Raw genomic sequence first — 27,043 nt, 5'->3', positions numbered from 1 at the left:
CCACTGCATGGCAAAAACAGACAGACTAACAACCACTCACATTAACAATTATTGGAAATTTAGAGTGAGCAGTGGTACCCAGACAAATCATATGCAAGCACAGGGAGAACATGCACACTCCAGATTCACAATAATAGTAGAAAATGTCAGTATTGACATGTTTTTTAATATTTATTAGCATTTTTCATAATTTTTTGATGTCCCACTTACAATTTTTAAGCTAACAAAAAGGTAAGAAAATGGTTTTCCAAATCTTGCACAATACTGGTTCCTTCTCACTGAAAAAAAGCTCAAGTTAAAAATGACATCCTGGAAACATTTGGCACATGTTTATTATTCGTTTATACAAAAATTTGCCAAAATGTTACTGGATTGATTTGCACGATGCTCATAATCAAATATGATGCCACTATTTTTAAAATGTTTTTATTAAATTTTTTTCCAAGTGTGCTGACTGGGATTCAGAGATGCCATCCAAAGCACAGCACAGAAAAACAACAGTGTTTGCATGATTATGAAGCTGAATTATCTGGCAGTGTGGTGATTCTACAAATTTCACAAACAAAAGTAACAGAACTTAACTTACAGGCATCATCCATTTACTATTAGTTAGCTTGGACAAATCAGGGATGATTTATTTAATTAATTCAGGAGTCTTCTGCGACAAAACATCTTGCAGAGGTTGTAGACAATAAGCCTCATGATACTGTTTTCGAAAACTATTTGAAGATTAATAAATCTATGTGAAAATGTCTTGTGACAGGACACCAAATACCAATTGATTTGAAAAAATAAACAAAGAAACAACCAAAACAGGCAATAAATAAATACATAAAAAACTAAAGGCCTCTTTAAAGGGCTGTATATTCATGAACCCTGCAGTATGCCTCAGTCAGCTCCTCCCTGCTCGGCACACCTCTGGCATGCTAACACACTATTTTATATTGGTATTGTCACTCTCACCTGCCTCACCCCAAGTGTACTTGGCTACGGGGTGCCATCACAAAGAATACATAATCACACATAAGTGTAGGTGGTCGCATTAGAGGTCACGACAATCACAGCCCATCACATCCACTGCTCTCGGTGAACAACAAACTGACAGGCTGGAAGTCCTGGAGAGACTTTGGCTCAGAGGAAACTTTCTGCTGTCTGGGACCCTCAGAGTTCAAACGTGAATATATGAATACAGGAGCTCAAACATGCTGCCAAGAGTACTTGGTGTCTCTTTTACAGCTAAATTCACCTTTCCAGGCACTGCATCGTTCATCACAGTTCATCAACACATAAACCAAGAGCTTTCACATACATTATATAAAGAATGTACAAAAACAGTTTAATTCCTCCATGTAGTTTTTTTTTTTTCTGTGTTGCAAAATAAAAGCGATTCTGGTAATACCCCATCATTTAAAAATAACACTCCTGTATTCCAGAGACACCAGCAACCAGCACCCAAATGCTCTTTATTAGATTATGCTGCTCATGGCAGCCCCATTGTCTAGCTGTAACAGAATTAAACATGATCAGGAGGTACTCTGTCCAAACTCATTAAAACAACGAAAACGAGTTTAGTTGTTGCCATGGTTTCTCAATGTTATGCATACAGACACCATCTCAAAGTGAGGAAGGTCTGAGACCAGAAAAAGTTACACCACAGAGGTGGTCTTTGTTTATTAAAAGGCGATTGTGGATCTTTTCTAACAATGTGGTGAACAAAACTCTGAGTGTAATTGTGGCTTAATAGAACAGAACAAACTACAGATAGCGCACATTTCTTTTGCTTGTAGATGAGTGTGAAGAGAGTCTCCAAAGTAAAGATAAGGCACAAAAAAGGCCCTTTGTGGCATCAGTCCAACCTTTATCATCATGGCACTGTGGCACAGAGCAAATCAATAGGTTGGTGCAATAAAGAAAATTACCTCAATACACCAGCGAAACACATCAGTTCTTGTGTGATATTCTGTTCTCTGGACCAACATAGAAAAACTGTATTTTTAAGGACATCACACCAGATCTTAAGTGAATTAAGATGAGTCAAGTTTGGTTACAAAAAAAAAAAAAAAAGGTATTTTTATTGAAAGAAGCCGTCACAAGATGGAAACACTGGTCAAAAATGATGAGGATGACAGTGGTTGATGACTAACACATTTTTAGAAAGGTAGTCATTCTAAAAATGTAAATAGGCAATTGTGTAATTCACGTAGCTGTTTTGAGTTAACTTGATTCATTCCTAATTGTAGATGGGTATTATTTGCATGGTATTTGTGTAAACAAGCTGTTGAACACATCCTAATGGTGAAGTGATTTTAATGTTTTAATTGTATGAGCCATTATGGGGGATTGATATTGATTGAGCTTCATGCAAAGGTGAAAATGTTCATACGCTTCAGGTATTAACAAATAAACAATTGACCTGCATCACTATTCATCTATCTAGCTATTGACTGACACAGTCGGCTATATTGGCATGATTGTTTACTGCTGGCTTCATGGTGCCAACTCTTTTTTGCCTTCAGGCTGCATGCTTGGTTATTTTCTAATGGAAAGCTCTCTCTATTTCTCACGCAGGGATTTGGAGAGACTGCAGCAAACTACCTGCAGAGTCCCTTGAGGCTGCACGCAGCAGTCATTCGTGTGTGAATCTGAAAAATCAATAGCCTCAATGTAAACATGTGAGAGACAAACAAAAAGCAGCTCTGAATATCGGCACAATTCTTTTTAAATCAAGATGTATTATTTTCTATAATTACCCAATTGTAAATGGGCTACTTTTACTTTTGGTCAATTAAATGTAGATATGGTGAATCGTGCTGGAGAGATCAATAAATGCGACCACAACCACAGATGGTTTCTGTCACATGCTACAAGACTCATCCTGAGCAGGGACCTGTAAAATCTGTTAAAATATTGGCGCTGCCTGGTTTCCTGTGCTAGCATGGAAATTACTCATTTTGAGATACTAAGATGGATAACAATGACGACAACCATTTTTTCATATAATTTGCAAATTCACTGATCAGAACTGATAAAGAACAAATTTGGATTTCTTTTTTTGAGGAATGAAATAAGATTAAAAGCCATTTTTGTGAGATGAAATGGATTAAAGCACAGTTTTGATTAAACTTAATTAGTTCCACTGTATGTATGAGTCTGCATTGTTAATAATCTTTCTTGTACACTGCCTGTCAGCAGTATTACTCTGAAAGGAAATACATTTGATTTTATTTCCTACCACGCAAGCATGTCTGACCCATTCTACTTTGTGTTAGACTGACTGGGTTTGGAGTCAATAGAAGAAGTCACATAGAGCCAAAAGTAATGTAGAGTGCAGAATTTGTCAGATTTATGTGTTTAAACTAATCTCATATGATCTGCTATACAAAATTTAAAGGAATATCACTACTATAATTATAAGTCAAGAATTTACTTTTTTTTTCCATCAGTGACAAAGATGTCAAATAAAATACCACTTAAAGTTTGAATGTGTAGTCAAGCAGTAACTCCTATTTGAAAAAATGAAATGTATTGTGAAATCACCTAAACCATGTCAACTTGAGAATTTGGCTCAGCGGCAGGAATACACTAATCATTTGTTGGCAATTTATTTCCACACCAATTGCCCTTCCAGTGTTGATATGAAATAATTGAGGCATAATTCTGCTGTACTGGAAATGATGAACATAATGCAAAGAAAATTGCAACCCAGTTCCCATAAATACAACTCGATCTGCCCAATGATTCAGAGCTGCAGCCATAAAAATTGAAAGAGTAGCTTTCACCATCTGTCAGTGCAAACTGGAGAAAATGTCTGCATACAAACACAATGTATCCGACAATCGAAGTTGATGACACCCTTCATAAATTGCCAGAGACAACGGATTACCCCATCACCAGTATTTCTGGACACGCTGGAGACAAATGTTAAAACAGTGTGATGAAAACAGTGCATGGATGAGACATTTTTCTCTAAACTATAAAGAACTGACCACTGATGCCCCAGGGGAAGTAGAATGTGTGTGGGCAATAAACTGTGCAATTCTTCATAGCATGTCTCCCCGGACGATGACAAAGGTGATGCAGTAGGATTGAGAATGTGCTACTGCATGTTCTATCAGAACTTGTATGAAGTCCTAGTTACACAGGTCTCCTATTTAGTCCAAAGATGTTATGTAGTTTGGTTCATAAATTGTGCATGGGTGTGAGTGTATACATGTGTATCTGGGTCTGTAGCGCTGTGGTCGGCTGGCCGGATTGTACCTATTGTCAGCCGATGGGTGCTTCAGCCCTCAAAACCCTGACTTGGAAAAAATGGACATGATCAGACATGAGAAACTTTAATCATATGAGGATTGCAAAATTCCTCTCTAAAACAAGTGCAAATTCCGATTGACTGCAGGGATCTATGGGAAAGATAGTACCTATTTTGAAGCCTTTATTGGCCAAGTGAGCCTATGTGGCAACATAATCGTGATAATTAAAGATTACATGAAAAATAAGTTTAAATTTAAATGAGTATTGTTTGAGAACCCAACAAACACCCAACATGATTTAGACATTGTATTTTGGGCTAAATCCAGCCAGTCTGTCATAGCCTCCATTTAGAGCAAATAGTGATTGAAAATGTGTTTCAAATATATCACGGATATAGTAGTTGAAACTGGGATGTGACCACTGCGCGGCCCATGTCTGTTTCAAGCTGTGAAAATTATATCATCATGTAGATATGATATAATATATCACTGTGTTATTGGATCGTCATTGAACAGCCCAATGTCAATTATGACATTTGGGCTATATTTGGACAAAATTTAGACCACATTGGATGGTCCAATAACAGTCGAATTTGAATGACTATATTTGGGCTAAATTGGGGCCAAAAAACGTCTCAATCACATTGGGTGTTTGGTTGGAGGTTTGTAGTGAAAGACGTATTATTATATCAAACACAGCCATCGTGGCCAGTGAACAGTGTCTCATTTTGAAATCACAAAAGCACCTCTGCCACTGCTTCTTTGATCGGGAGAGTAACTCCTCGACAGGAAGACAGCATTGCGTCACTGCACATGCACTTGAGGACAAGGCTGTTTGTTTACATGCTTTGGCATTTTGACAAGCCGAGAGAAAAACCACACTGAATTTGTTCAGTGAGAGATTGTGTCGCCTAAATTCAGCAGTATGGTTCTTTTGATGTTCTGTCTGCTGCTGTCTCATCTCAATTCTCTGGCTATTACTGTTTATACTGGAATTTCTATTCAGCACCTGCTATGAATCCATAGATGTGAAAGAGCCTGCGACAAACAGACACATTCAAAGTGATTTTGCATCAATGCTTGCCTCTTTTTAATCTATATAGATTTGCCAAAGCAGATGTCTTCAAATGGTGTAATGCTAAATTAGGGAGTACTCTTTTTACAGTAATTAAGAACTAGGAGGCTTGCAGGTAATTTAAAAACATCCCATGCTCAAGTTTCCCACAGAGAAATGTGTAGAAGCACCAATTAATATCTGTCTCGATAGATTGCTGTGACTGCTCATTGACGTTCCTTTGAAGAGGTCTGTGGGTAAAAACAGAGACATGCAACAACAGTAGTAGAGTAGAGTAGAGTAGAGTAGAGTAGAAGTACTTTATTCATCCCCAATTGGGAAAATGTGGGTGTCCAGCATCATCTAGTGTGTGCTATATACAGTATATATAAAACTAAAACACTCTCATATCAATACAGATATAAAATAAAAAATAAAAGAAAGAAGTACAATAAGTTAAAAAGCTACTCTCAGTAGAGATATAAAATGTACATTACAGAGGTTTGTTATACAGTCGTATGGCCACCTGGACAAATGACCTGTTAAACCTCTCAGTGTTGCAGCACATGTGGAGGAGTCGGTCACTGCAGTGGCTTCTCTGAGAACCACAGTGTTGTGCAGGGGGTGACTACTGCTCTTGAGAGTGGTCTGGATCGTGCTCCATATCCTCTTTCCCACCAGCTCATTGACAGTGCCCATGCTCCTCCCCATCACTGATCCACACTTCCTGACCTGCTTGTCCAGTCGGTTCTTCTCTCTGGCCGACACACAGTTGCCCCAGCATACAGCAGCAAAAAACACTGCACTTGCCACAACAGATTGATAAAAAAGGTACAGCATTTCAATGCAGACTTCAAAGGATTTTAACTTTCTGAGGAAGTAAAGGTACATGTTTCTGCTGTGGTGGTCTGCAGTACAGTTGCACATTTTTAATACTAAAGCTTGCAAAAACATGCCAATGTTTCATATGATTCACAGACAAAATAGTCAGGGATAAAATTTAAGAAAGAAAACTCGATGTCGGCCAGAAGATTTGACAGTGATCCAGCATCTTTCCGAAGATAAAAATTCAGACATTCCAGGGGAAGCTCATGTTCCTGCTGATAACGCTCACAAATCTGAACCTTTCATTTTCGCTTAAATAGTCCTGTCTGCATGAAAACCCTGCCAAAACTATTATGCTAAAGACGTCAGTTTCCTTTAAACATTTTTTTTTTGTATAGGGTGCAGCTGCAGGAGGTGAAGCTGTTTCAAAAGACTTGGTCTCTTTCCAACATGGCTGCCCATCTCTGGGGAGTCCCCATATGCACCAACAACAGGATCATAGCTCAATAACTCCATTGCAACCTCTTCATGACCCCCTTCCCCCAATTTTATTGGTTTTAAGTAAGTCTGCATCACTTAAGAAGCTCATCCACAGACATAACCAAGTTGGCAGTTCCACAAGCTTGAATGGTTTCCTACATTCACTTCTCTGCAGTTACAACATCAAGAAACAGGAAGAAGATGTGAGCATTTTGTGAGAAAACTCATTCAGGAAATGCAGTTAAATGTATGACGGTAAAGCAGATGTAATGTTCATTGTGATGAATATCTCGGTAAAATAAAACCACTTTCAAGCAAAAGGAAGTAACATCAGGTCTGCAAATTGAATGTTACAAAGTAAAAAAAAAAGGCACACCTGCAACTGCCCAAAGGGAGAAAATGTGAAATATGAAATAAGTGCTTTCAGGCATGGATATCAGTAAGTAGCATTAAAGGAGCAAACAGGAGCACACTCCCTTCTCTGTGAGTTAGATGAGAGGACTGATGCTGTAATCTCCATTAAATATTAAGCCGATGCCGTGAAGCAATTAGGTTAGGTTCGCATGAAGAAAAAACAGAGAGAGAGAGACTTCTAATGCACGTCCACATGCAAACTGTAAGCGGCCGTTTTTTTTCTATGAATTAAACAAATAAGATATAATGCATTAATTAGTCTGTTGTGGTGATGGTGCAAGGAAGATGGCCTTCAATGGAGATGCGCAAGCTATTTCTTCATTTCAGTGCGCACCCATGGAAATGATATCAATCTTTTCATCTCTCATTTATTGGCAAGAAAACTAATGAGCACACTTCTGAAACTTGTTGAAGTATCCCTTTAGGTATGTGAGGCTTAATTAGGCCGCAGTATACAGTACATTAAAATGCACAATTGTGTAAAACACAATATCTGAGAGTGAATAACAGTCTGCCTTCGAGTTATATGAAAATCCAGCAACAGCCATTGTTCCAGTGAGCAGATAATACATTTAATTGAATAAAACATGGCTGGATATTAGCCCTGTGAAGTCAGAATATTAAAAAAATGTTGGTAAACATAAAGTGTGGCTGTGTAAGCACTCTGCGATATATAGAAAATAAGCATTTTGCTGATCCTGCACAGCCAGTAGCAATTAGAAGCAAAGAGATTCTGGTTCCTGATGATGCCGATCATATGCCTGAAGATATGGAGATCACTTCCACGTGGTTGATTGAGTCATCCAGCCATCAACATCACGACGGGCAGAAACCCACCAGCTCACTTGTTTGTTCCTGTCATGTCTTTCACTGAGACAATCACGCTTCGTTTTAGTGTGTGTGTGTGTGTGTGTGTGTGTGTGTGTGTGTGTGTGTGTGTGTGTGCAGCTCGTAAAAGTCTCATGTTGAACTTAGAGATGCATTGTTTTATCTCAAACTGCACAAGTCCAGAAACCACTCTACTTTTCCGTTTACTCAAAGGAAATTGGGCATATTGACAATAATATGAGTGATTTTGTGATATCCGCACATACAGCCTCCGTAAACAACATATCAAAGACAAGATTGTGGAAATAATGTAATGCATCTATAATTTAAAACCAAGGCTGTAGACCGTTTTTCTTCATTGCCTTGCAGATAATGCTTCTTAGAGGACAGGAAAAATAGTGGCTTGAATTTTTATGAACTGGGGAATTGTGGGAAGATCTTGTTACGTGGGTACACAATCCGTGCAATTAAAAAGAAATGAGCAAATGAAATCAATGAGGATCACTTACACTGTGGTGTCAAAGGACTCAACAGAGGACAACACAAGCCTATATCTTAATTAGGAGAAATATGTTCATGGGCAAAGCGCAGCACACCAAGTACAGAAATGCGAAGGTCTTTAGAAATCATTCAACGTGAAAGAGTTAATTACTTCCAATGTAAATCTTTTGAAGTCCAATGATTCATTCTAAAACTCCTACCACATGTCAAAACATAATATGCCTTTCTGACCTTTGTGATTGCAGCCAATCACTGTTGACTAATGCTTAAAGGGCAAAAACCAATTAGTGTCCCTATGCTTATGAATAATTAGACCTCTATAGCAACAGCTTTGTCTTTTATAACACCCAAGCAAATAAAAAAAAAGGAGAAGCAGATGAAGCTTCTGCAGATGTTACGAAACAAATATGTGTCTCTGAAAATTAGCAATTCACTGCTAACAATATTAGCATTGCAGATAAGGATGCACTGTTTTGTAAAGCACCAACAGTAGCGTTTCAGAGTTGTATTCGGCTGACCAACATGTGGCCTAAGACCCCCAGTAATAATGCATGTGGATTTACCACTTAAAATTCCTAGTTTAATTTCTAAAACAACAAACCGGAGGAAAGCGAACACAGGCTATTTATTTCTACAAACTAAAGGTCAATTTTGTGTACTGACTGACTGAATTATTATATGACAGTGTAGTTCAGCTAATATTATCACCACGGGCAGAATAAAAACAAATACTGTGACTTAGTTTCAATCACTTTTCATTGTTGGACTTATGATTTTCTGACTGTATCGCTTATATACCTAATTAGAACTGTTAAAACTAGATTTAGTCGATCAATTGAAAGCCAAGCCAAACAAACTTGTCTCACTATGGGTGGATGTGATCAATCAAATTTAATAAATTAATTAAAAATAGTTTTGCCACACAAATTGCAAGCTTATTAAAGATAGTTTTCACTTACAATTTGGCTTTAACAGTCGGTGACAAGACGATTTGCTGAACGTGGTAGCAACATCCTTCAAAATGTTCATGCTTTAAGTGCTTATTACCTGCCTAAATTTCAAAGCTTCACAAGTTTGACATGCCTTAAGCTCAGATGGGAAGATTAGGCTTTGGGGAGACAGTTTATCAAGAAGTTAATTAATGCATGCCATTAATTTTTAACCACAAGTGGCTGAAATTATCATGTCGGACTGATGTGACTTTCCTGTCATAAACGGCGCTGATCACAGGGAAAGCCTGAAGAACTACAGCAGTGTTTGTACAACAGCATGTGTCCCATCTCTCTTTCTTTCTTTTGTCTCCACCTCTCTGTCTCTCCGAGGGTATTTTAACAAGGTGCTGACAAGAAAAATGATAATGATGTGTCTGTCATGATGCAGAGCTGGGTAAATTTGTCATGATGGCAGGTGACTGATGGTGTGGTATAATCCAATGGCCACACTATGAATTCTTTCCACGAACATCTGAACACACAAGTCGCGCACGCACACACACACACACACACACACACACACACACACACACACACACACACACACACACACACACACACACACACACACACACACACACACACACACACACACACACACACACACACACACACACACACACACACACACACACACACACACACACACACACACACACACATACACACACACGGGCTAGTAAGAGCAGGTAAATCACATCCTCACTCAGGTTTATGCTCATTGTTCACTGACACTCTTTTTACTGCCTGGAAGGGATGACATCTGTACAGTAACCTCAACAAAGTGAAAACTCCTCTACTGTAACTGTCACTTTAAATGTATGGCATGATGTTGTAATCACTCTTCTGCATAGAAATATGTAGGTTATATCAATGTATTCACCAAGGTCATTACTGTTTTATTGTAGCACAGGAGCAGTGGCACGCTTGTTCTCTCTTCCCCGCAGTAGCCATAAAAGTCGCAGTGTGATGATGACGTCTTCATATCCAAACTGCTTATGTTTCTATGTGCATGTGTATATCATCAGGGGCCGGATTTGTTGGATTGCCGAGTATTTACATCGCAATTCAAGCTTGTAAGCCCTCTTGATTGGCTTGATGTGACAGTGGAGCTTTTAAGTCATTATACTGCTGCAATATTACTGTTAAGTGATGCTTTAATGCCTTTGGAAAACATTTAGAGGAGAGTTGGAAATAAAGTTAGCTTCTTCCATTCAACATTACCATGTTATCCTAATGTGTTATTCCATTGAGCCTCTGCTGCTGATTTGTTTTCTGATATAAGTTTTGAAACTGAAGCCACAATGTGATTTTGAGACAGGGGAAAAATTAAACAAACAATTACCAAACATGTCCAGTATTCTGTATTGTCATGTAACAGGCTATTATTATTATTATTATTATTATTATTATTATTCAAAGTATGGATCTTCAATCATACAGAACTTTTGGCCTCTCATGTGGAAACCCATGTAGTAATGTTGTTTGAATGCAATGACTATTATTGTCAACAGCTGATGGGATAATAGGCTATAAATAAAGCATTTAAACTTCCGTGTGGTTTTCAACTAATGGTTTTCAGCTAATTTGCTATTTGCTTAATTAACAAATCAAAATATAAATGATTAGTTAATTCATTACTTGTTTCTCATCAAATTATATTTGGAAACAGCATCCTCCTAACATTCAGACATTTACTGCACCCACCTCAATACTCACACTCATTGCCTATGTAATCCATCGATGGCGCAGATTGTGAGCATCGCTTCCGACGGTCTGCCTCAAGGCAGCTGAGGCTACATATGTAGTTATCCACCATCAAGTATGGAGTGAATGAATAATGCAATGTAAAGCGTCTTTGAGTGTTGTAAAAAGCGCTATATAAAACGATGCATTATTATTATATTTACTATTATTATTTTTTTATTATTGTTGTTGTTGTTGTTGTTCAACATGACATACTGTCTCTCTCCAATATTTTGTGGAAAACTGATGACAGCTAAACCAATTACCGGTAGACAGTCATGTCATTTTACGTTGATATGGTTTGTTAGACAATTCTATTCTATTCTATTCATGCAGTATTAGTGTTGTATCCTATTTTTCTTAAAACATGTTTCAATCATTGACATATAGTGCAATGCAACCCAATCATTTTGCCTGTATGAGACTCTTAGTTCATTGTGAGGACATTTTCTGCCAATGTTGGAGTTTTAATATTTATCTAATGGATTTATCTAATGGACAGTCCCACACTGTGTGAAGACTCAAAATCTCCTTCAGTAAGCATGACAAAATTATTAAGGCTCATAAATAAAATAGTATTTATTTTACACATATTTCTTCAATACTTGAGATGATCTAAAATGACAAGATATTTAATACACACGTGTCCTTTGCCTGGATGAGATTAAAGCTTGTTCCATGAGAAAGATTTACCTCATTTGACTCAGTGTACGACTGACATTAACCAGCAATATAAATCAAAGAGATGAGAACTGCTTGGGATACAGTTTGTTATGTTGAGTCGGTATAAAAAAAAGGTGTGTATGTTTCCCTTTTTATCTGTCTTTTTCAGCATAATTAAAGCCACCGTTGCTATGTAGAAAGCAGCAGATACTCCAGGCAGGTCTCTAATGACAGAAATATTTTTCTTTCAAGACAAGCCAGTAAAGTAGGATGTATAACAACAAGGTTTCAAGAGTGTTTTACTTTCATATGATTAGCTATGCCCAAACCGATTTTTTTTTTCTGGCATGAAATGTCTGCCATTAAAGAAATAAACAACAACAAAGAAAACCTTGCCAAAAGCAGATTAGTGGATCACTATGTGCTGTAGATTTAAAAAGTAATGCTTTATTTTTGCGTGGATAAATGGCCAGCTCCTTTAAGTTACATGTTCTATTTTTATGAAAGCATTTCACATTTTTGGAAAAAAGTGTGTGTGCAGCTCCTGGCTTTGCAAAATTTTACAATATAAGATTAAAAGGAAAAACACACAAAAAAACATTAACTAAATCAATTCAAGAATTAAGGAAAATCATTACTCAACAGACGTGTACAGAAATCCACTGTTCCACTTTACAATCATTAAGTAAGTGTTTCTGTTAAATTAATTAACTTTTCATTATGGACTGCCACATCATGTTTTCCCAACAGCGTCTGTCTTCATCCTTCCTCACATCCATTACCAGCATGTCTTTCCTCACTGCATTCATCATTGTCCTCTTTGGCCTTCCTCTTCCAGTTTTGGCTGGAAGCTCCATTGTCAGCATCCTTTAATGCATCAGCGCAATTCGGCAATCTCCGTTTTTGTTTTCAGACAGGACCAACTCGAAAAACCCTAAAAGTGTTCTCAACTAACTGACTGAGTGCTTTCGAGTGCACAGCCCACTCATAATTGCCTCTGATTCAGTTGAATTTAAGTGGGTTTTTTGGGGGTTTTTTGTTTTTCCTCCCTGATGGTGGAGACAACAAAGTAAAAACACAACTCAAGTGTTCTTTCTCCTGCAGTTTTACCAATCAATACCATCAATGGTAGCATTTAAGAATGAGACACGAAGACAGGTAAATGTCAATGAGATTCTTAAACAAAATACAGCATCTGCCTCTGAGCTAACCTTCTCTAATAAAAGATGATTTGCAAGGATGACAATGTTTGTGTACTGGCCCAATCCATACATTTCTAGAACTAAAAGATGCTTCAATGGTGCAAACAGATCAGTGGTACATTCAGAGGTTGTCTCAAAAAAGCAGATCAATATTTCTTGGAAGCTGCATGGTAAGCAAATCGAAGTTGTTTAGAAACAGATAATGAATGCAAAATGTCAGTAACATCAAAAACCAGCCTTTCATGTTGAAAATAAACATCTCTTGGGTTATATGTTTCTAATTATAATACCCTGAAAAAATGGTCTCTCCATGTAAAAAAAGCAAGAGTAAAAACAAACAGACGCCTGTACAAAAATGCTTAAAAATGTGAAAAAAAATGCACTTTTTCTACACCTCAAGGGTGTTTTGGTCTAACCAGATTCATCATTCTGTTGCAACAACAGCTTTTCCCATTACTGTCAGGCACATTGTCCCTTTGCGGCAATAGATTTGCCTCTTCACAACCGAACAAGACACTAACTTTTTAACACATGTCATAAAGCTGTGCGACATCTCATTCAGTGCGCAGGGGCCCGTGTTGATCTGAGACTTCAGACATGCCATTGGAGAGAACAAACGGTACGTCATCTGATGGTTTCTCGAATGACAGGCCTGTCACAAAGCAGGCAAATGCTTAGAAGTGCAGTTCATTTGACACTCAGTCTTCAGGGATGTCTCTTAAAAATGTTGCCCCACTTAAAAAAAAACAAAAAAAACCCCAACTGTTAGTGTGGGTGGCAGTGTGGGATTGGGGTACATAACAAATAAAGCACCGGCCTACAAAAGATCCAGAGGGAACGCACCATGTGCCTCCTTGGTATCCATTTAACAGGAGAGCTTACAGCAGCCAGCTACTTACAGCTGAACTGAAGTGCTATATTACTCACCAAGCTCAGCTGGAAACACTATAGAAAATGTGCTTGCCTAGGATCTGCTCTCCTTTATCAATCCCAAACAGCAGGGACCAGAGCATTAAGCACCATGCCAGGGTTCCAGCAATAGCAAACAACATTTCAGATGGAAAAAAAAAGGAGAAATGGTTGCACAAATAAGATTTTAGTTTCGTCTCTGTAAATCCTTTAAGGCTGAATCTAACACCTCGCAGCCTACTGAATTCCCACCGAGACTACACAAAGAAGACACGGCTTGAGAAAAGAAACATCCAGACTTAGAAATACAAGTTCAAGTTTGCACATAGAGGGGGACACCTACAGAGAAAGCATGAGAAAGAGGTGCAAGGACAAGGACACTTGATTTGGATCTTACCGATGAAGAGGTTCCATTCAGCGTCTAGGTCTGCCTGGTTTGCTAGACAGCCCCTCATGACATTGTGACAGTAGTTGTGACAGGGTTTCAGTCCAGGCATGCCCCGGCAGTACGGACAGTACAGCATCTTGGTCAAGGCTCTGACACACGCTGGCACTATATTCACCTACAAAGCAAAGAAATGCTATTCAGTCATATTTACAAGCTCATTAAACAATAGTACTATTAGGATATGATGCAGAATTTGCCCAAATAAAACCGAAATCGAAATGCTGCACACCACAAATGAGTTGACCATATTCCCCCACCAAAACATTATGAAGTTATCACAGAAACTGCTGCATGTCACAGTATCAATACTAAGGGATGTGATTCCCCGTTGCAACATCAGGTTGGAGGGTAGTTGGACACATTTAAACTTTTGACAAACATTTCAGCACTTGATCACCTCCTAGGAGGCTTGAAATATGAAAACCCACCAGATAGAACTGTATGACAAGACAAGGTTTACAACTCTGTCCATCTCTATTTCATTTGAAGGCTGTGCCTTTTGTTGTTCGGGCCATGTCACTGTATGGACTTGAGTGAAAGTGACAGGATTCTCACGTCTGCTTCCCCTCAGAAGTGGGGATGCAGAACGAAGAGTACATCTGATAATTGGCCTGTCAGCCTCTGTATTCATGCTTGACTTTAGATTTTGTCCAGCAAACACTCTGGAGGCTGCTGGTGTGTGTGCATGTGCAGAGAAGGTTGTAGATTGGTCAGTGAGGCTGCAGAAATAACACCTTTTATATAAGCATAGCGGTAGCAAATAAAACAATGTATCCGTCACTGAACAAATCAGGGCAGCAAAGAAAAGATAAAATGACTTCAAGAGATTCAGCAATGTCAAATATAAACATGTAAAATATGTCATTTTACTCTCGAATCTAATCAAATGTTTTTAATTTTTATTTATTTAATTAATATAATCCATGCTCTTGTCAATATATATAATACATGCTGAGACTGACAGCTCAAAGCCTGGTAGTAAAAGTGCATCGCAGATGAAAGAAAGGGAAAAAAGAAGAAGGATGAAAGTGAGAGAAAACAGAGAAGAAATAAAAGACACATTAGTGCACTTCTGTGAAGCCATAGCAACATCTGAGGCTAAATATGACACGGGATCCACCTTCAATCTTCGCCAGTCTCTTTGCAACATTACAGTTTGTCTTCGATTTTCCCGGTACAATGACCACACCACCTGTGTATTCCAGAGAGAGAAAGATGGGATGATGAGATAAAATGAGGCTGAGCATGGAGAGGGGGGAAGGTAGAGATGAGCTCTATTAATGCATTTGCATTAGCCGCTGCTTTGGCACCACGCGACAAGGATCAAATGAACCATCTCTGTCATTCGCAATCTGCCACTGACATCACGCAAAGTCTTGTAAGAAGGCCATTAAACCAGGTTGCTAGCTGTTAGTTGTACCGATGCATGTCAGCTGCTGTCGCATGTTCTTGTAAATTGTTTACATCTCTCTGGGAGTGTACCCAACATATGGAAATATTTCACAAACAAGGCTCGTATGATTGAAGACATTTTGCAGCTGGCATGCATGAAAACTGCCCAAGAAGCTGCTTTCTATGACATCATAGTGGATAAAATCAAGAGATTGTGTCATGATAATCTATGTGGGTATGTATTTTGGCTCGTTTATTGATATTAGCGGGGACCTGAACCTGACTGAAGACTAAACCATATTGTATGGGCTGAATGTGGGTGAGGTTTACTACAAGTTCAGAATAAGACAATGTATTGTTTTCATAAGGCATGCAAAGAAAGGGGCAAGAAGGATGTATAGTATGTCTGATATCTACTTGATTGACTAGTGCTTTTTGTCTCTGTCCTATCTTTTTACCTTATTATCCTCTAACCCCCTCATTAGTACAACAGAAAAACATCCTCAGTCTGGTGTTGTAGAGGTTTTTTTCCAAGGGAGTTTTTCCTCTCCAATGTTGCACCTATGCCAAAAAAACAACATGAGATGGCTGTGTTGTAATTGGTGCTGTATGAATACTTGGCGAGGATTATGGTTGGGCAAATAACATTTATGACTGAGCTTCGAGGACGCCTATTGGGAATGAATGAAAGCCAGAGTAGTGTGCGTGTGTGCGTGTGCATGCAATCAATAAATCTCAATGTGATTTTTCTTTTTTTATTCCTGTTTTTAATGTGGAGCAATTTTAGGGATATCATTGCTTTAAATGTGTGTACATACTTCAAAAAAGCACTGAACAAAAGTTCCAATATGATACTAAATAAGACCCCTTAAAATGAATTGTTGCTCATTTCCACCAAAATACAAACCTCAAATTACATTAACAATATTGTTCGGCGTGTAGTTCAACAAACTGGTAAACTGCCTACAATAAGCAAGTTTGGACTGTTTGCTGTCCCTATACTTGTTGTATAACATAATTTCTACATCTTGTGACTCACTGGCAATGCTGGAGGGAGCTGAGAAGAAAACAGGGAAGAAAAAGAAGCGCAAACAGTGACAGAACAGGCTGCGTAGAGAGCCAAACACACTGCCAAAGATGCAGAGCAGCAAACACCAAGAAAACAGAGAGACGGATACAGATGAAACAGACGGAGAGAAAACCGGACAAGACACAAGCAGACAAACAGAAGGAAGAGACAGGTGCCGTCGCCACATTTGGACGAAGAAACTGAACCAAATACTTGCCAATCACAATGTTTGCTTGGGAGAGAAGAGCCTCTTGTTTACCCCCAAAAAATAAGAAAGCCAAAGCATAACAGAAATATATATGTATAGAATAGAATTACCTTCTCACCCTTGTAGGGTAGAGAAGATATATACAAATCCAATTCAACCTGCATTGCAGAACATCACAGGTATTCATTAAATGAAACTTTTTGCTATCAACCTATTTGAATCATATTACTCCACAGTGCAATTTGAGTATAAATATATTTCCAAAGTGAGAGGGAGAACGTGTCCCTTTTGTCCCTTTTGTCAGTTCAGCTGAGTGCAGTCATTGCACCTGAGCAAGTGCTTTGAATCCAGTTTAAACCACAATCATAAAACAAAAACAAGTTTGCAGCATGACTTTGGAATACACTCACCTAATAAATTCTGTTTTATTACTATTATATAAGTGATGGTAACATTAAAGAGGCACTTAATGGAACTGTGCACTGTATCATGTTCTCAACATCAGGAAACAACTGCAAATGTGTTTTCATTCACAATAAGGCCAATGTAAGTTAAATGTGTACACTGACGTATAGCATTTATTGATGACAAACACTAAAACGCTCACAGATTAATCTGTTTCTGTCCATTCAATTACAGTTGGCCCAGTTTCCCAACAGTTTATTGAAATTTCTTCACTATAGGCTGGTTCCTGCTCCACTGTATACATTGAAACCTTTCAGGGCAACAAAACACGGTATTTCACATTGCAAATGGGGAAAGTGTTTTAAGTTACCCTTGAGCTTTTCCGGCATTTGGAAAATATGTATGACAATTGTGTCTCCTAACACAATTATCTTATAGGGGCTTTTGCTCATTGCAGTCACTGTGCCCAGCAGTCATTGGGTGCCCTGGGTTAGGGTTAATCTGATAATCTTGTTAGTACTTATTTACAGTTGAGTATGTGAAATATTTCACAGCAGGCTGAGGGTAGAACTGGGAAGTGAGATGCTACAGATCCAAAGTAAGATTAAAGCACTAATCTCCTCATCTGATGTCTAAGTGCTACGATAACACTGCATGGGGAGTGTGTGTTCGCGTGCAAGGTGCACACGGTGTAAGTAAATTTTTCATGATTGGAGAATTACAATATTAAAAGTGGCAAAATTGAATCTGCTTTATGAAAACCCATTGCATGTAAAAATTGGAAATCAGTGTCAAAGCCTTTTACTGTAAAAACATATTTGGTGGACACTTCGATTTTTACAAACCAATATTATTTTGAGTTATATTTAAAATTTTTTTTAAAGCCTTTGGCTTGTGTTGTATAAGAACCTTTACAAGTACCTGAGCGATTACACATGAGAAATAAGAGTGGAGTGAAGCATAAACAGCCTCATTAGCCTGCTGCTTAGAAAGGCCATCTTGAAAATGTGGTCAGCTCCTGGTGTGAGCATAAAGTTTATTGAGGATAAAAAAGTAATGTTAGAAATGCAGTGAGACTGGGCAGTAAGGCCAGCTTCAAGTTTTTCTAATTGCATCCCATAGAGGCTACAGTCAAAAGCTATTGCAATCTCTTGAATTCAATATCAGTAATAATGCATTTTATTATGAAATCATCACAATAAAGATCTAAGACTTACAATTGTAATGTGATATACTTGTACAAGACCCTTAGAAGATATCGCCTTGTCTATCCGACAAGGTGTTGTCAGGCACATATGGCGTGAACTCCCTTTAGGGGCAACAGAGTGGGAAGAGCACAGGCGATGGAAATTGCTTTGTGCCACCCAGTAATGAAGTTGTGAGAAATGACAATGACTTTGCAAGCTACCAAGGCCAATCAAGGGGAACACTGGTGGGACAGTGAGACTGTCGCCAAAAAATTGTCTCAATAGTTCTGTCATAATTATTGTGACAGGTTGCGTTGCTTCGCGCTGATTGGACATGGATGTAAGTGTGCTTTGCTGCCCCAGCGTCCCCACTCAATTCCACAGCTATTAGTGTCAATGGCAATATGAGTGATCTGTCACTGTGCAAATCAGACGGCCATCTGCTACCAAGAGAAACATGTGGCTGCTGCCACAAATCTGGAGAAAACTTTACTTAAGGTCTTATAGCCTCTCAACCAATGAGTGTCAATATATGATGACCAATAAATAAATAGGATAGAAAACTGATATGATCCCAGATATACTGTGTGTAAAACAGCTTGTCTCTTTAGATGAGTCTTCAAAGTAAACCCTAACTAGAAATATAAAAATAAAATCAACATATAGGTAAACTGAGCCATGGCTGTTTGTTTTAATAGAACAAATCAGACTGTATAATTGGACCAATGGGAATGTCGTGTTTTTTTATCCACTAAAATGTCTATAATGATAACGTCATAATCTGTTTTATTTTTGTGAAAGCAGTTCCAAGTTTAAATTGCCATTCCACAGAGCAACTAAACTATGGCATCTCCCATGGAATCATATTGTTTGGCCTATTGTGTAAAATTTTAAATGTCTGAGTGAAAGCTATTATTTTTTATCAAAGAACGCTTAATTATTTTTGAGACATTTTATTACATGTTTGACCAAGAAGTCAGATCATTCTCACAAATAAAGACATCAGTTTGACTGAGCCCAGATTAATTGAGCAATTTTTCATAGAAATGGTTAAAAAAAGGCTGAGAAATACATAATAAGCTTTTCTACATTAAACATGTGTCTGTTTAAAACAAGGTATAAACTAAAATGAGATAGGATAAACATGAGATAGACTAAATTAGATAATTCCAGTATATATCACATAAAGAAGACAGGCCGAGCAACCTGCCTCTCAAAGATTTCCTTTAACGGTGAAGGTGATCTGACCTCAAACAAACAGCTTTAGTAACCCAAACAAAGACAAATTCAAATTAAAAAGGTGCCTGAGCAGTAAATGCTAATATGAATCCATAAAAAATGCTGACAGATGTCTCACATTATAGTTTAGTATTGAAAAGCCTCAACCTGCAACTAATCACCAAGAAAAACAAACAGTATATGTTTGGAAGACATTCTGGCAGAGAAAAATCACTTTGCGTGCAATGTTTATATTTACAAATGGAAAAAGCAAACATGCCATCCATAATACTTCTATGCCCTCTTTGTCCTGGGAAAAGGTAACGCTGAGTTGGAGCCTGTCCCGTGCCACCACTTCATCACAGGCAAACACACAGAAAACTCCTTCATCAGTTTGCCTCAAGTGCAGGTATGTATGTTGAGGGAGGAAGCTGGAATGAGACAACGAAAAAGCAAAATATACACAGAAATGCCCCAGGATGGATTAAATCCCAAACCTCCTCATTGTGAGGTGATGACTGTAATTAAGGCAAGAGATTCACTTGATAAATACCAAATCTCCAAGAGCTGCAATTAGAAAACGCGTGACAATTTGTAGTGATGGCCAAAATAAAATTCCATATAATGTCATGCCATCGATTCGGAAAAGTGTTTATTTGTGGTTTAACTAAAAGTTATTCTACAAGGGGAAAAAAAACATTGAAAATATACTTCCCATAAAATGTATCACTTCTGCACAGACAATAAACCAATACACAAAAACAAAACCATTATCACTCATTTCCACAAATTTCCAACCCGCAGTTGCCTAAATCGATCACATCAAAGTCGATATGTTTACAAACAAACTCTGACTGTGTTTATGTTTGGCTAACTGATGCCATCTTCGGATCACTTTCTGTGATTTTTCTCCAGCAAAAATATCAACATTTAATCGATTCAGCCTGAAAAAAAGCCAGACTTTCTTAAAAAAAAAGAAAAAGAAAAAAAAAGGGTATTCAAGACATGAAATTTGTCTTAAATGATGTGAACGTCTGTAATTTTTTCAGTGCGAATTGAGACATTGCGGGATAAGATTAGGGTGAATTAATTTAGTGCTGACAACTGTCACAAGTAAACAGTTTCTACAGGGGCAACTTTGGGTCAGTTAGTAGATTGAATTGCCTCTTAATTGTAATGTTGCAGGTTTTAGCCCCCATGTGTTGAAGATTTCTTGAGCAAGATACTAAACCCCAGACTGCTTGCAGATGGTTGGAAGGACTGAAGGCCTGTCCCACACAATTTTTTTTTAGAACGACATAGTTGATGGATTGTTTTGGCTCGTATGGACAGGGCCCCTAGTGTATTGCATAGTGTGTGAATGTGTGCATGAGTGGGCGTGTGAATGTGCTTTAGGGACTGTTAAATGAGAGGAAAAAGCAATATATAAATGAATTCCATTCACTATTCTTCAATCATAGTGCCTGACTGAATACCTGCTGTTCGTGAGATAATGTGCTATTCAAGGAGCATTTACAGAGAATGAATTCCAAGCATGTCGCGAAGGAACATATACGTACTGCTGTGCAAAGTGACTTCTTCCAAAGACATGGACAATGGCACAACTTAAATCAGACAATTTTGCTGTTTGCTTATAACAGAAAAAAGCAATGCCGGTTTTTTTGGTCACTGCTTCAGCACTAAAGTTGTCATTGGAAATAAAACATGGTCTGCAGCACTTTGTACATTCACTAATCACACCTCTTTTCTGTACTTCTGTATGAACTTTAGTTTCCCTCCCCTTCAGCATGTTAAATATAAGATAGAGCCAAGACAATTCCAGAGGGGCTGCACTAAAATCAGATGCTGTCAAATCAATGACTGTCCCAGACTGACAGAATAATCCACATGTGAGCAGCTGTGCCTCAAAGAAACAACGCAGAGGTACTTGGTGGGCCCTTGCGACCCAACAAGTCAGCTCAAGTGTCTATCTTTGTTGAGGCATGGGATTGCCTGCTGATCTACCCTGACATGTACAATGTCATGTGGCATGTCTGGAGCAGCAGTTGGGGTTGTTTCTTTAATTTACCCCGACAAGTGCAAACACGTTAAAAGCCAAGCCCGCGCTGCTCGATGACTCACCACAATGTAACATCAGCCATTCGCCATCTCTGGTTGGCACAATATCTTCACACACTGCATTGTTATCCACCTGCTGCGGTGCCTCCTGGATTAAAACGTAGCACTCACCCTCTGTCGGTCTGACTCCAAAGGTCTACAGCCCAGCCTTGATGTCGGGGGCAAACACGTCTCATGTGGCTGCCAAGAAACCTCTGGACAAATGTCACAACATTGATGCTGACAACCTTCTCTAAGTGCCTGTTAAATAAATATGTGGTGTCACACACTTTAAATCAAGGTGCAAAAAAGTCACGCGCGCTGTAGGTTCCCTCAGTGCAATCTTGGAACATAGCTCATGAGATTAAACCAGTATTTTGAAAGGCATTTTCAAGTAAAAAAAAAAAAAAAATTATGAATAATGTGGTCAGTTTCAAAAACAAACTTTTCCTCTTTTAGTGCCATGATGTAGATGTCTCCCCACTCAGTGCCGAGTTGAGAGGATCTGTTATCTTTTCAGAGTTTTCAGTAATAAATACAAGACAGCATACACTGTGACAAAGAATACAGTACATTTCTTTATTATCCTTTCATATCATGTTCTCGTATTTCAGACCACATGCCGTCTTTCATTTTTCCCAACATTCTGCAGTTCACCACAGATCAAAATCTTTTAATTAAAAAGGACATCTTTGGTGCAGCACATTTCCCGATGACGTGCCAAGCTTTTTGAGCCAGTTGCCATCTGCCATCACAGCACTGTGGCTGAGGCCTTATTCCCAGCAAGCTGTGTGAGCTGTGAGCCAGCGAGAGCGAGAGCGAGAGAGAGAGAGAGAGAGAGAGAGAGAGAGAGAGAGACAGAGAAAGAGAGAGAGAGAGAGAGAAAGAGAAAGAGAAAGAGAGAGAGTCTGGTGTATCTTTAGGAGAAAAAAGGAGATTGACCCTGCTCTTTTGAAAAGGATGTGACTCATATGGGCTGAGGAGAATCTGCTGTCAGGTTGTCAGGTTGTTATGCTTCATTATAAGGTGGCACACCATAATTCATCACACATTCAGCTACTGAGCTGTAGGAGACAACTAAATCAGATAAAGAACGATGTAATACATTCTCACTTCCTTAATTTAATTGGGACATTTTGCCTGTTCAAATATTAGTGATGTCTATTTAATTAGTGATATAATTTGTTTCAACACAATATTTGCTACCAGTAGGTTTCACTCCTTTGAGAAATTAAAGCTAACTGTTACTAATGGGCTCCTCATTGGGTTTGACTTATTTACACAAACCTAATTTCTATTTGTTACTTTTTAAATTTAATCTTTGACTGGGAATCGTTTTCATTACTGCATCCTCAATTTCAATGCTTCCATCAACAAATTTTGGTTGACTGTAAAATGTAATAAAAAGGCTGAACATCCCAAAGAACCATATTGTGTTCCCTTTCTGAGAGTTTTACACTGTTTTTATATTTAGATATAACTTTTTTTTTTTTTTTTTTTACAAGCTTTTGCCTCAAACTCATTTGCTTCAAATTCAAACAGGTGAAATGTATAAGCCATAAACTATTGGACGATGATGGATAATTGAAAAAATGTAACTTTTCCTTCACATTGCATGATTATTCCATCATTCACACAACTGCTGGATAGCAATTCCTGTCTTTGACATTTACAACTTTGGCATACAAATATGACTGACTGTGGTTCTGTTTGCTGTTTTATATATGTTGAGGATGCCTATTTCACTGACACAACAAAGACAAAATCAAACATGCAGTGACACGAGGGTGTATCAAAGCAGTCCTGCAATTTCTTTTCTGTTTTTGTTTTTGTCAAAAGGGATGTCCAGTGAAAAAAAAGAAGATACACACAAAAAAAAGCTTGATTTTTAAAGAGCTTTAAATGGCCACTATCCACCAGACGTACAGAGCCGACAAGTTAGCTGCCTGCAGCCCAGATAAAATGAACATAACTCAAGAGTCCTCAACAACAAGAAAACAAGAACAAATGTTTTTCTCTTTGTGAAGTGTGATCGACAGATGATATTTTAAGTGCTGAAACATTAAACTACTTCATGTAAATGAGCATGGAGGACATGCTCTGTACAGCTGGTCTGCTATATAACTGAGACAAAGTAGTGGCTGACTGACACAGTAATCATCTGCACTTACTGGCTCCGTGACAATAAATTAGCATAATAAACGCAAACAACACAAATAAAAGGTGCTCAATTATGCTCTTAAACTGATTGCTGGTTTAAATAAATTATATTTGCTTATGGTTCAACGAACAAAACAGCACTAATGTCATTGGAGTCATCGATAGTGTGTTTCCATCAACTTAGCACCAATTATTATCATTCTGTAATTTCTTTTTTCTTTTTGAATCAAGTCACTGACTAAGTGACTCTGAGGCGGATTGCACATTTGCAGTTTGCTGCAACTATGAATGGGTTCATGCAACATAAGGAGTTCACAGAGCAAAAGAACCTAAAAAGACTTTTATTGAAAATCAACCAAAAAAACACATGAAACTGGCGATGATATTTTTCTGCATGTCTGCAAAATGATCTGGCTGGACATTAATCTAATGTAAACGTTGTATAACGATTAGAAACTGCCCTGGAGCTCAAATGTGAAATTATCTGACAGTTCGTGGTTGGAAATGAGTGTATAATGAGATCAACGTTGCAGTATAAGCCATCAGGGGAAACAAAATCCCTCAGTACAAAATACCTTCCTTCAACCATCAGGACTAAAGAGCCGCACGGACTAGGACTGGATCGCCACGCATATGCACAGTGAGTGATAAGTGCTGTAAATGTCTGAACTTTAAACCGTTCAAAAGGCCCAAATCCCCACAATCTTCTCTGAGCAGGTTTTAATATGGTAGGACTGTGTTTTAAGTACCTTCTGGATAAAACTCTTAATGGTCATCATAAACTGTAATCCAAAGAGATTCTGCTCTTAATCCAGGATCGAGGTCCAGGAAACTGCTCAGTAAAAGACGAGTGCAATCCCATTTCATGGAGTGCGAGCTCTCCTGTTCCAACTGTGCTGTGTGCAGAGCACGCAGCGATACGCCGAGCAGTAATCACGCATTGCTCATCATTGTCAAAGCATCATCATGGGTTGAAGCAGCACTGAAAACTAAACACGCAGATGTCTGAGTAGTCATTACATTTAAAAAATGAATGTGTTTTTTTTCTTCTTCTCTGAACCTACATTTTACAAATGCACAACTTTACATATAAATGTTATTCAAGAACTATCACATAAACAAGACAAAATCTTCAGCAAATGCTAATTACACTTCTTGCAGAGTAGTGTATACAGGACTTCCTTGCATTGACATAAAGGTTATTTATTTATCAATTTTTTTTTTTAACAATACAGGTTTAGGGCTCCCAGTATATCGAGTAGCCTTCTTGCCTCACACGGAGACCTGAATGAATTTTTTGGTTTGTTTTTTTTCTAGACACTTTAGCAAAACGTCCAGAGTCCAAAGACATGCATGTTGGGTTGGGTGCCAATTGGAGTGAGCGACACCCACTGTGAGCTGGGACAAACTTCTCCAAGTTGAATGAAACAGGCAAAGATGGATGGATGGTACAGTTATTTTCAGTATTTTGTGGCCGACTGAATTCATAACAATGCATATTTAATGTAGCCCACAGAGGCATATTTACAAACAAAGTTGAAACTCCTCACGTTTACCAGGCTATAAGTAGCGGTCAGACTTGGTCACTTTGCTGTGCTTGCCCTTCTATTCTACCCCGCTGGGTCTCTAATAGCTTTTGTGGAGGCATGTGCAGGGCCCATTGACCATTCCTCCAAATGGTTCTCCATCTGCTGCAAACATGATGCACATGGTCAGTCCCACTGGTGCCTCAAACTCTCAGGATCTTTTGAGTTTGGAATCTGGCAAGCCACAGCCCCAAAGTGCAAAAGCTTCACATGGCTATAAATGTGGAACTGCGACTCCCTGATTGAGCATACGGTCCTTCTCCTCTCAGCCCTGTCGAGCAATTCTTAGCTTGACATATGGTCTCACCATTGGTATTCGGGGATTTGTTGGGCTGAAGTAGGCACAAAGGCGTCTGATCACCTTCTCAAACTCAAAAGCTACAGCGAATGCTTGGACATTTTGCTTAGATAATGCAAAAATGATTCGATAGAAAAATGATTTGTTAAAATATGTTCAGATGTGTTGTTGCTTACTGAGTTAATTAACAGAAGCAGACTGAAAGCAACATGTATCCACATAAGCTGTATAAGCTCATAAACAAATGCTTCCGCAGACCTTTCACTAGTATTTGTGTTGTCAAATTATTACTTGTACATAAGTTTCTGTTTCAGTGCTGTTTTGATAAGCAGAGAACATCTTCATAACAGATGGTGGGTTTGTCATATCAGTTCAGCATTAAGGTGGATTTCGCCAACCCACAATTGATCAACATAGATGATGTACACACACTCCTGTAAGGCCAAACACTGGTTTTTAAAGATATAGTCATAGCAGCAATGAGACAAAACAATTTGCTGCATTCTGGCAGGAAGCATAATAAACTGTTGCGTATTTATGGATGTACATTTTGATGTAATACTGGGAGGACTTTGAAATCGGTATGCACTCTGAGGCGGCTGTAATTAGATGCGAGAGGCTTTTTGTCACAGAAAGCCGCCAATACTGGAGGGGTGATCCCCAGGTCAAGGTGATTTGTCATGTCAAGCAACTTTTCACCTTCAGTTGCTCGGTTGTTCACTCGGCTGACAGCCTTCAGCAATGCCACGCTGTTTCCTGGCTCCACTTCATAATTGATGAGGAAGCAGGGAATATGGGATTTGATCCAGACTGGGGAGGCCTTTCAGGCCGAGGACAGATGAATGGAGGTGGTCACTTTAACTCTTCATCTGAAAAGGCTATGCCACGAAGGACTGGAGGAAAGCCTGCTTGGTAGAGACCCAACAGGCATCATGGACATTAAAAGAGATCATATATGGCAGTTGGGTATGGTAAAGAGAAAAAAGCTGATTTATATGTACATGGTTGCACAATTCCCAGGCCTACATAATAATTGAAGAACAAGAGGAATAGTAGGATGTTTGTAACATTTATCAAGCCCATTGTACAGATTGTGATGTGATACTGATGA

General features: G+C 38.5%; 1 protein-coding gene across 1 annotated transcript in view; it reads right to left on the bottom strand.

The window, feature by feature from the left end:
• The window catches only part of LOC308132308 (glypican-6-like), a gene marked incomplete at its 5' end in the record, with an annotated part of 129,090 nt that overhangs the window by 35,279 nt on the left and 66,768 nt on the right, over positions 1 to 27,043 (bottom strand). Inside the window, one exon of the mRNA XM_080499358.1 lies at positions 14,262 to 14,427. Coding sequence (XP_080355484.1) covers positions 14,262 to 14,427 — 166 coding nt within the window. The remainder of the gene's footprint in view (positions 1 to 14,261; positions 14,428 to 27,043) is intronic.

This window comes from Blennius ocellaris (genome assembly GCF_963422515.1).
Source record: "Blennius ocellaris genome assembly, chromosome: 1".
NCBI classification, from domain to species: domain Eukaryota; kingdom Metazoa; phylum Chordata; class Actinopteri; order Blenniiformes; family Blenniidae; genus Blennius; species Blennius ocellaris.
Note: the sequence above shows the minus strand (reverse complement) of the source record. Positions and strands in the feature narration are given on the sequence as shown.